The sequence below is a fragment of the Hyperoodon ampullatus genome, assembly GCF_949752795.1.
Source record: "Hyperoodon ampullatus genome assembly, chromosome: 15".
NCBI classification, from domain to species: Eukaryota; Metazoa; Chordata; class Mammalia; order Artiodactyla; family Ziphiidae; genus Hyperoodon; species Hyperoodon ampullatus.
The window spans coordinates 58,603,846-58,619,643 of NC_136928.1; the positions used below are offsets into that span (position 1 = coordinate 58,603,846).

The window sequence follows — 15,798 nt, forward strand, 5'->3', positions numbered from 1 at the left end:
CATTCATTGCTTGTGGGAATGCAAAATGGTACAGCCACTTTGGAAGACAGTTTGGAGGCTTTTTACATAACTAAACATACTCTTAACCATACAATCCAGCAATCAAGTGCTCCGGTATTTCCCTAAATGAGATGAAAACTTATGTCCACTCAAAAACCTGTACATGGATGGTTACAGCAGCTGCCTTCATCATTGCCATAACTTGGAAGCAACCAAGATGTCCTTCAGTAGGTGAATGGATAAATAAATGGTGGTATATCCAGACAATGGAATATTATTCAGCACTAAAATGAAATGCGCTATTAAGCCATGAAGAGATATGGAGGAAACTTAAATGCACATTACTAAGTAAAAGAAGCCAATACAGGCTACATACTATATGATTCCAACTATATGACATTCTAGAAAAGGCAAAACAGTGGAGACAGTATAAAGATCAGAGGTTGCCAGGGGTTTGGGGGGAGAGAGGGATGAATAGGCAGAGCACAGAGGATTTTTAGGGCAGTGAAAACACTCTGTATTATGCTGTAATAGTGGATACATGTCATTATACATTTGTCCAAACCCACAGAATGTACAACACCGAGAGTGAACCATAATGTAAACAATGGACTTTGGGTGATTATGATGTATGTATCAATGTATGTTCATCAGCTGTAACACATGTACCACTCTGGCTGGAGCTGTTGATAATGGGGGAGGCTATACATGTGTGAGGGTAGGGATTGTACGGGAAATCTCTGTACCAACCCCTCAATTTTGCTGTGAACTTAAAACTGCTCTAAAAAAGTAAAGTTTCGTTTTTTTAAAAAATTAGGGGAAAAAAAGGGTGGTCAGGGCCTTACATTCTTGATTCTTGGCATACCTAGCAAGATGTGTAAGTGAATAGGAAGCCCAAGGAGGACTGTCTCTCATTATAGCAATCTATTATTTGCTTCCCTTTCTTGTGAGATTATTGTCTATTGTTCCTAAGTCACATTAAATCTGTGAGTACCTTTTCCAAAAGGACATCTTTTGCAACTGAAACAATGGATTATATAATGCTTATAAAGTTTCTATTAAAAACTTCTCTTCCAAAAGTAGACCAGTTTGTTGTTTAACATTCCCACTAAAGGCCTCTAAAAGAAGCACTTGCCCACTGAGCTACCCCAAAGGAAATGATGAAGTTATGACAAGATCTCAATGCTGACAAATACTTCTGCCCAAAGGAGGTAATGAACGAGGTCAGATCACTCCCCTCCTCACCCCACTGAATAAATCTACAATTATCAATTAAAAAAAAGGGTTTAGGTGTGCATGTCTGGGGGGCGGGGAAGAAGGTCCAGATCTGCACAGACGTTTGAAAGGAGAAGACATTGCGTACTAGCATGAGTAATATCTAAAGGTTGTGTAATATTTTTCTGGAGAGAGTACTTATCTAAATCTCTAATCCTAAAATCACCCCCTCAGGGCTTATTTTTAAGAGAACCTTAATTAGACACAGCCCAGAAGAAGTGAGTAAACTGTCATAACAGTAAGCATTTAAAACACGCTTCTCCTTCAATCCCTTCCCAATCCTCTTTATTCTATCAATTCCATGTTCCCAGGTGCCTTCTGCATTCATCATGTCCTATGGTTACCTAAACCTCTTCCTTTTTTACCTCAGCCGCTGTATTCCCATCAAGACTAATACCTCATCATTATATTCCTCACTATGCCTCAGGGACATCTTATTTATCTATAACTATAATTGCTAGTAATTAAAATTATAATTCTGTCATGATATCTCAGCTGAAAGTTAGAAAATCTTCTAGAACAAAGCTTCTCAAACTTTAGGGTACATCAGAGTCACCAGGAGAGCATTTAAAAATACAGATTCCTGGGCACAATGCAGAATCCCAGAGATTCGGATTCACTAGGTCTGGGGCTGGTCTTGAAAATGCAAATTTCCATCAAGCTCCCAGACTAGGTGGGATATGGATGCTGCTGGCCCACAGACCACACTTTTTTTTTTTTTTTTTTTTTTTTTCCGGTACGCGGGCCTCTCACTGTGGTGGCCTCTCCCATTGCGGAGCACAGGCTCCGGACGTGCAGGCTCAGCGGCCATGGCTTGCGGGCCCAGCCACTCCGCGGCATGTGGGATCCTTCCGGACCAGGGCACGAACATGTGTCCCCTGCATCGGCAGGCGGACTCTCAACCACTGCGCCACCTGGGAAGCCCGAGACCACACTTTGAGTAGCTCTGATCTAGATCATCTTGGTAATAAACAAACCCTAAAGTGACGGTTAAAAGGAACCTCACAGCAGCTTCCTACCTGAGCTGGAGTCCAATAAGGACAAGGACAGTGAATGGTATCAGGACTGAATGTCCCTCCTTTCTTGGTGCCTAGATGCTAAGTCCCTTTAGGGACCTAGCTTACACTTGAGAAGAAGTAAGAGGGAAGGGGGGACCCTGAATGTGACTTAATCTTTAACACAAAATAACTAGCTCTAAACTAGAATTGACAGAGTTAACTTGAATTGGCACATTCAGATTTTCCCACATCAGCCAGATTTTCCCACATCAGTGATAGTGAGCTACTCTGAATTCAGTTATAAAGTACAGTTACATGTTTAGCTGATCTGATTGTAGTGAATGTAAATTATTCAACCTATTACATGATATGAATGATAGTTATTTGTATATTTACCAAATATACCTAATTATGCAAAATAACAATAATGTTCATCACTAAATTACCACCAGGTTAATAATTTTCTTTCATTACAATATTAAACTCTAACCACAGAGGTTCACTGTTTGTAGCTACTCAGATAGCATGATTATCTATGTGATTTGAAAGGTAGAAAAAAATATGGCTTGAAGATCACCAAATAATTTCATAGGTTATTTCTATAATTTCCTTACCCACTATTAGTTTCTTTTGAAAGAAAGGTTAATAAAATTAACTCACTAGACAGTAGTTACTAAATACAGTCTAGTAAAGAAACAGTACATAGTCAAGGGTTTGAACTGATCTAATAACAAACAGGAAGTAGTTTTTAAAACAATAGAAGCAAAAAAAATACACATTTTAGGTCAAGAAGTAAACACAGATGTGTTCCAGCAACATTAGAAGACTTATTTCCTTATCTATACTCTCGACGTCCTTAGCCTTTTGCCTCTCTATCACACTCACCCTGCAAATCTCCTAATTTGAATCAATTAAGCCCTCTGACTCCTCCACTTCTATATATGAAATGCCAAGAACTAGTGAAAAGATGCACGCTACAGTGCAAACTGGTACACAGTCTTGAACCTCAGTTGGAGCAACAGTCTGCAGGGTAATCCTTACCCACGTTCCTAGTTAATGTCCTCTTCCACCCCCCCACAATGTCTCTTCAGTACTTTCTTTGGTCATGTGTTCATTCATTTATTGATATAAATATGTAACGATCATCTATAATGTGTCAGGCACTGTACTAAGCACTGCAGACATCACAGTGAACACATCAGTGCAGGCTCTTAAGAAGGCCAAAGCCCTAAGACTTGGAAATTGACAGAGGATGGGAGAGGATGGTGGTATGGGGAAGAGGGGAGTCAAGAATCTCAGTCTCCTTCCTCACACGCCTCAGTGTACTTTCCCCTCCATTCTAGAAGATGACCTAGGTCCTTCCCTGAGAAAACAAGGGTGATGAGGCAGGAACTCTTTCAGCTTCTGGCCCTTACACCCACAAAGGTATCTACCCCGTATCTCACAGAATCAAAACCACCATCAACTGCAAGAAAGGAAAAAATGTTGCCAATTAAACTATGACACAGTGATATGATCTATTAATTGGTGGTAAGATACATCTTGACTTAGGAGATGTTAAAATGTGAAAGAAGGTTCATCTTATAATCAGTGACATACAGTATGTCTGACCCCACACACTCCTCCTTAGCTTAGGTTAGGCCTTCAAGGGCACTCAAATGGAACTGAGGTGACTGTTATGGTACTTCGGTAGCCAGGCACCTTGGGAGGTAAAGTCTGAGTTCCGCAGGCACTTTGCACACATATTGGCCTTATTCCCCCCTCCCTTTATCTCCTAGGATAATGTTTTTAGAGCACTCTGACACTTTGCACTTTCTTAACTGGAGATGAGGAAGAAAAGAGGCAGTGTAGCACAGTGTATAGACTCTGCCCTTTACCAAGGAATTACCTAACCTTTCCCAGACTTATCTCTAGAATGAGGATAATAGTATCATCTTCCTTAGAGAGTTATTGTATGGATTAAAGGAGATAACGAATATAAAACATTTAGAACAGGATCTGGAACAAATTTTTGATGGAGTTGACTTTCATTTTCTTTTGTAGTATCTGTGCACAGAACTGGGATCTTTTTCTTTCCCTTATATGACACATAGAATTACTGTAATATTTAATGCATTGTATCTATTGGTCCTGGGCATTGGAGAGGACACTTAAAGATCTAAGTTTCATTGTTGGTCCCATGAATCAGGGGCACCCAGATTCACCTGTGGACTCACTAGTAGGAGGAATGAACATAGTGCGCTTCAAGTTGTGAACAAAGCACAAGAAGCAAGATCACTAGATGAGGCTTCTATAGACAAATGTCTCCAAATTGGAGGCAAAAACCAAGAGAATGTAAGTTCGACAGGTGCAGGGACTTGTTTGTTGCCACTGCACCACCTACAAGAGTGGCGCAGTGGTTAAGAATCTGCCTGCCAATGCAGGGGACATGGGTTCGAGCCCTGGTCCAGGAAGATTCCACATGCCAAGGAGCAACTAAGCCCATGCGCCATGACTACTGAGCCTATGCTCTAGAGCCTGTGAGCCACAACTATTGAGCCCTTGTGCCACAACTACTGAAGCCCATGCACCTAGAGCCCATGCTCCACAACAAGAGAAGCCACCGCAATAAGAAGCCCATGCACTGCAACGAAGAGCAGCTCCCGCTCACCACAACTAGAGAAAGCCTGCGTCCAGCAACGAAGACCAAACGCAGCCAAAAATAAATAAATAAAAATTAAAACAAACAAACAAAAACCATTTCATTGCCTATTTTAAAACCAGTCTACAACTTTTCCTGTTGTTCAGGAACACAAATTTTTAAGACCTTCTTGTTATCTAGATCTAGCATTTGTGGCTCTTCTCTCTCTGAAAGATTTTTCATAAGTTATTTCTCCAGTTCCATATAAAGATGCTAAGTAATTCCAGTCCTAGCATTGATCTCAAAGACCTCATCAACCATTTACACTTCTTTATCTATGAAATCACCCTTAAATTCCTACACTTTGTTTCCTCTTTCCAGATCCCTTCTCCTTCTTCCAATTCTATAGTTATTTAGCAGCTCACTCATTAATTCAAGAAATAGTTACTGGCATCTACTCAGCGGTAGGCACAATAATAGGTGTTAGGAATACGATGACGAAAACATAGGGTCCCTGCCTTAAAGAATTTCAGGCTATGCTACATTCACTGGTGCATCTTTATTTACTTGCCTATTTTACTCCTTGGAAACACTAGTCAGGCACAATTCCTTTTTTCATAAATCAATTGTTTTTCCCCTAAAAGAACATTATTTATGTTCTTGATTGTAGAATTCAATGAATTACCCATGCAAGGATGAAACTGAGTCACTTGTACATTCTCAAATCTACTTAGGTCTGCACTGCCCAATTCAGTAGCCATTAGTCCCATGTGGCTAATTTTAAATTAATTACAATGAAATGAGATTAAAAATTTAGTTCCTCAGTTTCACTAGCTACATTTCAAGTGCTTAATAGCCACATGTGGCTACTGGCTACCATACTGGGCAGCACAGATTTAGACCATTTCCGTCATCACAGCAAGTTTTATTAGACAGTACTTTTTGGACAGTCCTTATGTAAGGGGTCACACAGTGGCCACATATAAAAACAGGTTACACATTTTGGCAAACAATCACTGTCTTCCTCAATACTCATGTGATACCACCTAGCACAAGAGTAAGTTACATTCATTTTGTCATTGAGGTCTAAACTAAAATACTGACCTCTAAGGAATAGGGTTTTAATTGTAAAATAAGACAAAATCACTCCTTTTCATGCCTTCTTAGTAACAGAATATATGACTGGGAATGTATAATGAAAGTACCTAAGTAATAGCAATACTGCAATAAATAATCAATTCAACATGGGAAACATCTTAAAGAATCTTACCCTCCTTCACTTTCTGCTTCCTCTGAACTATTACTTGTTGCTGAACTTTGAACTGTGACAAGCCTTCTTTTTCTAGCTCTGTGCTGAGGACTTATCTTGTGAACAGTTATCTTCCTTCCAAGTTCGCCTTGGATATATTCCTCCAGCTTTGGAATGGCTTCTTTAAGAACTCTGATTTCCTCTTTGAGTTCTTCCATATTTGTCAGTAATTCATTTAACTTCTCCAGTATCTGAAGTTGCCTTCCTTGAAAGATCGCTGTTGTTCCTTGGCCATTAGGCATTTCATCTTGCAAAGGCATCAAATCAAGTGAATTACCCAGAGAAAGAAATTTAGGTAAATCCATTGCTGTCCTTGGTTTACGAACCTTGTGGTACCACAGAAGCAGCAAGCTGATTCCAGTAGTTCCCACCATGATGCCAAGTATCATTTCTTTGTTTGTGGACCGAGGCATTTCCTGGTTTTTGTTTCTAAAATTAAAAGTATAAATGTAAATGAACATTGTTTCTGTCTTTCCCAAGACAAAAATATTAGGGCTTTTTCAATCAACAAAAACCAAGTCTACCTCATCACACAAAAAATTTAATAACACTTGATAAATCACAAACTAAAATAAACTATGAGTAATTGCCTCTATAATGTATGTGGCTGAGTAGAAATACTACCTTTATGGATATGACTGACAACCAGTGTAAAGTATCAACTTTAATTCAGAATTTGTATTCTACTTCTGATCTGAAATTTACTCTTTACCATATATTTTTAAAGGGTATGAAAGAGGTAAAAGCATCATTATAAATTTCTGAAAAAAACTATTTAAGAATTCAAATTATGCTTAACTGTGTCTGAACCTTTTATTTGTATAAAATTAACTAGTGTGCTAATGTCTGGGTTTTATCTAATCTTTAAGGAAAGCCCAAGAAAGAGCTCTTCCTTGGCATCTAGTTAACATTTTGTACTCCAATTTAGAGTGATAAACATTTTAAAATGGGCTTTGAGATATAAAATATACAAAGAGTTGTGGCAAGTTTGTAACCTTACCTCATCTCTTTTATTCAACATGGAAAGCAGAGATGCTAATGTATGTGCAAGCTTTACCTCCTTTCTTCTGACCTGGAATTCTTCTGCTTCTTACATTTCTATTTCTGTCTGAGGTCTTAATGTTTTTATTTTCTTTCAAGTGTTCACTTATTTTTAAAGTAACAAAAAAGTAATTTCTTTGACTCCTTTCTCCTTCTGAACTTTCACCATTTTGCATCAAAGACCCAAGCTTTGGGCTACATGGGCCTAAGCTTCCATATAAACTTATAAACTTCCATATAAACATAAACTTGTTGCATATAAACTTAGCTACTTTGACAAAATGCACCATAATCTTTCTTTACTTCATCCCCTCTTCACTAGTTTTATTGCTTATCACTGTTCTTAAAGAAGGCCACTAAAGGAAAACAAAAATATAAATCCCCCTTTCCTTCTGAGACTTTAAAATGGCAATGAGTATATAAATACAATGATAAACTTTTGTAACGAGTGTAAAATACAATAAGGCTTTTATACAGACTTTGAAGTTTCCAAAATTGTTTTCCCATCAATTTCCCCTATTTTATAAACAGGTAAACACCTGTATTAAATTTTATTTGCAACTTGGGAGAAATGATACAAATAATGGTAAACTGTATGTTACAGGAAATTAAATTTGCAAATATTTTGGTTTGTTTTTCCTGACACTTTCTCAAGGAGCAAATTATTATAGCACTGCCACCCTTAGTGCCTGATAAAAGGGAAACAAAGAGGAAAGTACTATGATCTCCCCAGGTTTCCAGTTGGAGGCAATTTCTGGACTATGGCACAGGGAAGGGAAAACCAAACAGAGCCTGGTAATCTCACTGAGTTGAACAGAGATCAGAGTTCAGAGAAACTGAAGCACCCAGAATTTGTGCCCACTTAGTACTGAAGATGAGGGAGTTATGCAGAGAAAGAGTTCCAGAAATACGCATAGGGCTATTCTTGAGTCTTTTTTTTTTTAATTAAAAAAAAATTTTATTTATTTATTTTGGCTGTGCCAGGTCTTAGTTGCAGCATGTGGGATCTTGGTTGTGGCATGCAGGATCTTTAGTTGTGGCATATAGGATCATTAGTTGCGGCATCCTTTTAGTTGCAGCCTATGGAATCTTTAGTTGCAACATGCAAACTCTTAGTTGTGGCATGCATGTGGGATCTAGTTCCCTGACCAGGGATTGAACCTGGGCCCCCTGCATTGGGAATATGGAGTCTTAGCCACTGGACCACCAGGGAAGTCCCTCTCCTTGCATCTTTAATTGAATACCAATCTGCACACGCATAGAGTGAAACCTCACTGAGCCAGGCAAAAAACAATTTCAAGGAAAAGAACAATTACCAGGGAGCTGTAAGCTGAACTATTCCTAAAGATTACACAGAACTGGTAAGTGTTCAAGTGTTTACCATCCAGAGTGTAGAGTGTGTATGAGTTACTTGAGACTTTCAGTAGAGGCTTCAGAAGGGTAATGGCTTGCTAATGCAGCTAAATTAACACTAGAGTTAAGGCTATTTAGACCTGCTCTAAAATAGATTAAAAATGAGCCTTCAAAGGATCAAACTGATTCACAAGTAATTTAACTGCCTTCAGTAGACACTCTTTACAGGAATAGAAAAAATCCAGAACTCAACGACATAAAATCACAATGTTGACCATCTAATCAAAAATTACTAGACATGTAAAAAAGCAGGAAAATGACAGAGGTGATATAATTAGCAGATAAGGGTTTTAAAACAACTATTACAGATATTTCGTTCATTACTTAATATAAATATTAAAAATATGCTAAAGGAAAACATAAACATGATGAGGAAAGTTATAGAAGGCATTAAGCAGAACCATATAGAACCTCTAAAGATAAAAAATAAAATAACTGAAATAAAATTTTACTAAATGAGATTAACAGCAGAGAAACACTACAGGAAAAAAAAATATATCAGCAAACCCAAAGACATAGCAATAGAAACCATCTGCTATAGACTAAATATTTGTGTCCCCCCAAATTCATATGTTGAAATCCTAATCCCCAAGGTGATAGTATTGGATGGAGTCCCCTTAGGAGGCAGAGCCCTCATAAATAGGATTAGGGCCCTTATAAAGAGACCTCAGGGAGATCCCTTGTTCCTTCCACGACATAAAGTTACAGCAAGAAGGTGCCAGCTATGAACCAGGAAGCAGGCCCCCACAAAACAGTGAATCTGCCAGTGCCTTGATCTTGGATTTCTTAGCCTCCAGAATGATAAGAAATAAACTTCTGTTGTATATAAGCCACCCAGTCTACAAGATTTTGTTATAGAAGTCCAAATGGACTAAGACATCATCCAAAATGAAGCACACAGATTTTAAAAAAAGACTAAAAAACAAACAAACAAAAAACCAAGTAGAGCCTATAGGGTAATATCAAGCAGTCTAAAACATATATAGTTAAAGGGAAGAAAAGGAGGGGTAACAAAAAAAATTTGAAGGAAAAATGGCCAAAAAAATTCCAAGTTGGACAAAATCTATAAACCCAGAGATCCAAGAAGGTCAACATAATCCAAGAAGAATAAATTAAGAAAACCAAACCATGGCAAAACATTATTAAAATGCTGAAAACCAGTGATAAAGAGATGTGAAAAGCAGCCAGTGATGGGGAAAAAAAGACATATTATGTTCAGAGAAAAAAAGATAAGATTACAGCAGACACTGTCTCCAAGGCATCACCTCAGAAACTATTCAAGCAAGAGAACAACAGAGTGACCTCTTTAAAGTGCTGAAAGAAACTGTCAACTTGCATTTCTACACCCAGTAAAATATTTTTCAAAAATGAGGGTAAAATAATGAATTTTTTAAACAAAGAAAAGTTGAGAGAATCCATTACCAGCAGCTATTCACTACAAGAAATGCTAACAGAGGTTCTTCAGGCAGAAGGAAAATAATAACACATAGAAACTTGGATCAATACAAATGATGAAGAGCACCAGTAGTGGCAAACATGTGGCAAAATATAAGTCATTTTTCTCATTTTAAGATTTATTCATAAAATATTTGCTTATTACAGCAAAAATGACAATAACATATCATGAGGTTTTTATCATATGTAGAATTAAGAAAGTAGGACAACAATAGCCCAAAGGCTGGGAAGGGAAAAAGAGAATATACAGTTGTAAGGGTCCTAAGTTTATAAAGCAGTGTTATAATAAAGATCCACAGTTGTCACAGCAAAGGAAACCATAAAAAAGACAAAAAGACAACCTCCAGAATGGGAGAAAATATTTGCAAACGAAGCCACTGACAAAGGATTAAGCTCCAAAATAAACAAACAGCTCATACAGCTCAATATTAAAAAAACAAACAACCCAATCCAAAAATGGGCAGAAGACCTAAGCAGACATTTCTCCAAAGAAGACATACAGATGGCCAACAGGCACATGAAAAGATCCTCAACATCAGGGATCATTAGAGAAATGCAAATCAAAACAACAATGAGGTATCATCTCACACTGGTCAGAATGGTCATCATCAAAAAATCTACAAACAATAAATGCTGGAGAGGGTGTGGAGAAAAGGGAACCCTCTTACACTGTTGGTGGGAATGTAAATTGATACAGCCCCTATGGAGAACAGTACGGAGGTTCCTTAAATAGCTAAAAATAGAACTACCATATTGAAATATGACTTCAGAACTGAGAAAATCAACTGGGAAAAAAACTAAAATCAATGGAGGAGGTATTTGTTTTAAATAATCACAATTAGAGAATAATAGCTCAAGCTATGTTTGAGTTTTATATCAGTATAAAATGAATGTGCTTCTAAGCCAATAATTTGCAAAATGCCACTCATTAAAAATCAGAACAACTGCTTGCCTGCAGTATAATTTCAAAGGTTATATTACATCATTTACATAACTTTAATACATTTAATTATCACATTAGTAGTAGACACTTGCACTTTAGTATAAAAACACAGTAATTTAAAAATATATTGACTAGGGAATTCCCTAGTGGTCCAGTAGTTAGGACTCAGCGCTTTCACTGCTGGGGCCCTGGTCAATCCCCAGTCAGGGAAGTAAGATCCCATGGCCTAAAGAAAGAAAGAAAGAAGGAGAGAGAGAGGGAGGGAGAGAGAGAAAGAAGGAAGGAAGGAAAAAAGATTGATTCTTGGTTTAAAATATATATATATATATATATATATATATAGACTAGATAATCAGATACTAAGTATTATTCCTGTCACATTTCAATTTGTAAGGTGCTAATAATAATGTAAAATAATAGACATTATTTTATTATAAATTATTGGCATCTAAAATTAATGGGTAATACATAATTAAAGGTTGTTTGCAGAGATGAGAATTAAGAATTCTGCTGAAATAGTAAATCATCAAAATGTTGACTCTACTGAAATTTCTGCATTAAAATTCCTTTGTAGAACCTGTCATAAACATTAACTTCAGAAAACATTTAATTTTCATGTTCTAGCTTTAATTAAAATTAACTTTTAGAAATGGAAATTATGCTTTACCAAGTTACTTATAATGCTTTCAGCAATATTTAGCATATATATTCACTTAATTCATCAGCAGATTCGTAGGGGGAAATACATAAAATATAGAACTCTGATAAACTCGGAAGATGAAAATTTTTTCAAGGGTAAAGGCACAATATGGGCTATAAACGACCCTGAGTTTTAAGTTTCCCAAGGGAATTGCTCTGAGACCTTGAATTAGCGATTAGATTCTCCACAGCGACCTGGATAACTTGATACTTTCTAAGTGAATTCCAATACTCATATTTCTTTCGGTTTTCATTTTTTTCCCTATTTTATAATTTCTTTTTCATTTAGGGCTCCCTGATGTTTGGCTTATTTGCAAATGTTTGTCCCACTGAAAATCTAGCCTTCATTTTGTGTAAAATAGGTGGAGAATCTGATCAAAACAAAGCAAAGCAAAACAAAAACGTTTGCTGAAGTTTCAAAGGTAAGAAAGACCCAGGGAGCCCAGGTGAGAAGCGAGCAAGTGTCTCCGGCAGAAACTCATCGGCGTTTGCAGGGACCCGGCAGGCCGAGGCAGTACGCTGCCCGCTCCCCACGCACCGCACGCCGGGCGCCCGCGCGGAAATACTAGCGACCTCCGGGGTTGAAACTTCCCAGGCACCGGCTGGGCGAGGGTTGCGCCAGGGTAAACTGCTGCAAGCCCGCTCTACCGCCCGGAGGAGGATGCCCCCAGGCTTGCGGACGCCTAGAGGACGCCCGCACGACCCGGAAGTGCGGTGGCCACCGCCGGAAGTGCTGCCTCGATCCTTGGTCGCGTCCCACCTCGGACAGCCGAGATACCCACTGCCCACCTGCGCAGCGCCAGTTCTCCCCGCGCCGGCCTCTCTGCTGTCGGACACCGGGGACCTGCCGACGGGGTGGCTGGGAGCGACGCGGCGAGCGGACTGTAGTCCCGGAGCCAGCGGGTCCAGAGGTCCGGCGCCGCGGCCGCCTCGTCCTGACCCAGATAGCCGAGGCGCCGGGGGAGGAGCCCGCGCCGCTCGCCCCGCGGTTCCCGCCTCTTCCCGCCGGGCGGTCAACTCACCGGGGTGGGCGCCCTGAGCACCTTTTACAAACGGAGACAAGTGCGCTCCGCCGGGCGCCTCGGCCCGCACCGGACTTTGCCGCCCGGGTGCCGACTCCCTCAGAGCTCGTCTCCTCGCCTCGACCACCGCGCCCTGGCTCAGGGCCAGCGCGCCCGGCCCGGCGGGAGGGTCGGCGCGCGCTTCCTGCTTCCAGCGCGCTTTCTCCCATCACTGCCGCTTCCGAAACCCACCCTCCCTTCGGTTCTTTCCCGCCCCAAACCCACCCCCCTGCCCTAGTTTCACCCTTCTTCTGTGCCCCTTTCTATACACAACCTTGAACCCTCCGTACGACAGAGTCAAACGTGGACGTCTTGCATCAATTACTAATCAAGTTATCCTAAGTTCACTTTAACTCACTTTCTCTCTTAGCTAAATCCCCAGCCTCTTCGTCCTCCCCTCAACCCCACCACCATTCAGAGTTGCCTTTAGGCGAAAACCACTATCTTCTCGAGATGCTTAACATTCGAGATTTTACCCAGCTTCGCTTTTCTGTGGTTTGTATAATGAAAATAAAATTCTGCCAAATGACCTCTTAAAAACTGCACATTCACTCCCTTCTGTATTGTCCTCACTTTGAGCTTTAAATTTAGGCTTGCAGGAAACAGTCTTGAGTACTAAATTCCCTACCAATGTGCTGAATGGAATTAAAAACGGATGCATTCCTATTTATCAAAAAACAAAACAAGCAAAAGAACTCCTCTAAAGAATCAGAAGGCTAATTAAACAATCCATACAAAACTATTTACTAATGGAGATTCCACAGGATCTTTAAGACTATAAAACGTTTTTTGAGCTTTAAGCAAGCTGCATTGAAGAATAAGTAAGCCTAGCCACGTCATTTTATTAAAACTAAGTTATATTTTGGAAGGCAGCAGGCTAATACTTAGCCTCTAAGATTTGAAACTATAAAGCACTCCTAAGAACCACTTTCATTCACACTTTGTTATGATTTACAAAGATATTACAATACAATGCTAATGTTTGCTTTATTTAAACAATACAACATAATATAAACCTGTCTGGCACGGTGATCTCTTTTAATGAGATTTCTTTCCAAAAGAAACTTTACTGTCTCCTCAATAACACTTAAAAGAAGCTTGAAGCACCTTGAGATTTAAGCTTGTCCAGAAGGAGTCCATTGAGTTGTTCACGGCTGCATCCTCAGCACACGGCACAGAAGAGGTCTGCAATAAAAATGTGGAGTGTGGGCTGAGAACAGGGCCTTACCAACCCTCTGCTCCAAAAGAAAGATGTCAGCTGGTACTGACTTGTTCTTCAAGTTCAGGGAGTGGGGTAAAATAGCTGGACTCTTTCTGTATGCCTATGTAACTAACACCTGTTCCCCTTGATTTTGTTTCTTGATCAGTAAAAATTATCTGTGAGGTAGAAACTCACAGAGCGGTGGCCATTGATCTTTGGTAAAGTTAAAACTAAAAAGTAAAGAGACGAGCTAGATTCGCCAGGCGCTGTTGTAGGGATGTCATAAAAAAGAAGGAATTATTCTACCTATCTCTACTAGGAATGTGGTCTCAAAGGAATGTCTGAAGGGGAAAAAAAATCACTAGGAATCTCACAGATGCTGTTTGTCATGGACTGAATGTTTGTGTTCCTCCAAAATTCATTATATTTAAGCCCTAATCCCCAATGTAATGGTATTTGGAGGTGAGACCTTTGGGAAATAATTAGGTTATGAGGCTGGAGCCCTCTAGAATGGGATGAATGCCCTTATAGAAGAGACCAGAGCTCTTTCTTTTTCTACCATGTGAGGATACAATGAGAAGCCATCTGTCTGCAACCCAGAAGAGGACCCTCACCAGAATCCAACCCTTCTGGCACTATGATCTCTGATTTCCTGCCTCCAGAACCATGAGAAATAAATGTTTGCTATTTAAGCCAGCCATTCTATGGTAATTTTTTATAGCAGCCCTAACGAAGACACTTGTATTCATCACAACTAGCACAGCATTACAGTCAGCTGACACCTCTGGTGTACAGGCACTTCACAATTTGTCCCCACCTACTTTTCCAGCTTTTCTCTACCATTTTCACCAGACATCAATCCTTCACTTCACCTATAGGCAAACTACCTTATTTTCTTTCCATAAATCACACGTTTCCCCAGTCTCTGTGTTTAGACTGCTCTCTGTGTCTGGAATACCCTACTCTTTGCCACCTGTCAAAAACCAGTTCATCCAGTTTAATCTGCATCCCTTGAGCAGCTACTCTACACATTCTCCTCCTCCCCCAAAGAAGAATTCCTCCAGGCCCCGCCAAAACTCTGCAGAAGGATAAGGAGTTTCCACGAGTAGAAACCCCTCCCTGCTGGTTTTCTGCACCCCGCTCTCATGTACACTATTATTACCGCTTGGTCAGGGACTGTTGTGCCCTTGAGCTGAACATCTTCAAGGCAAGGATGTATTTATCTTTGTATCCCCAGTGCCTGGCACAGTGCACATACTCTATATATTAGATAAATAGTTGAAAAAAATTCTTTGAAAGTATATGTACACTCAAGAGGAAAGCATTAAGAAATCTGCCGTCCTTTATATGGTAGGAACATGAGAAGTGTATGTCAAGTGTATGTTGGAGAGGGGGGTTTGTTTTATTTTTATTTCTTGGCTTTTATCTAACTGGTTTATATCCAGGAAGAAATTGAATGACAAAGCTGGTGGACGAAGGAGCCTTCCAAGCATAACTGAAGCTCCAAATTGCCCAAATTAGGTCTGTAAATTGGAGGGAGAACCAACAGCCACAGCAAAAAGATTGATTAACTCTTATACTCAGTTCCTGCTTCATTCTTTATATGAATTATCTTATTCCATCTTCCCAACAGTCTACTGAGGTAAATTACATTACAGGTGAGAGTTTGCTGCCTGTGATGGAACATTGGAAGGGGGCTCTTCATAGCACCTTTTGTAAGTACATCATAGCATTTCTCAAGAGATAGTGTTCTGTCTGCATCTCCTACTTCAGTTACTTGAGG

General features: G+C 39.6%; 1 protein-coding gene across 2 annotated transcripts in view; it reads right to left on the bottom strand.

Annotated features, from left to right (window-relative positions):
* Window positions 1-6,627, bottom strand: part of RMDN2 (regulator of microtubule dynamics 2) — a gene marked incomplete at both ends in the record, with an annotated part of 53,555 nt that extends 46,928 nt beyond the window's left edge. Inside the window, one exon of one of the 2 annotated variants that reach the window (XM_079721279.1) lies at window positions 6,164-6,627. In XM_079721279.1, coding sequence (XP_079577405.1) covers window positions 6,164-6,615 — 452 coding nt within the window. The remainder of the gene's footprint in view (window positions 1-6,163) is intronic. The other variant, XM_079721278.1, reaches the window with a different exon arrangement.
* Window positions 6,628-15,798: the final 9,171 nt, after the last annotated feature.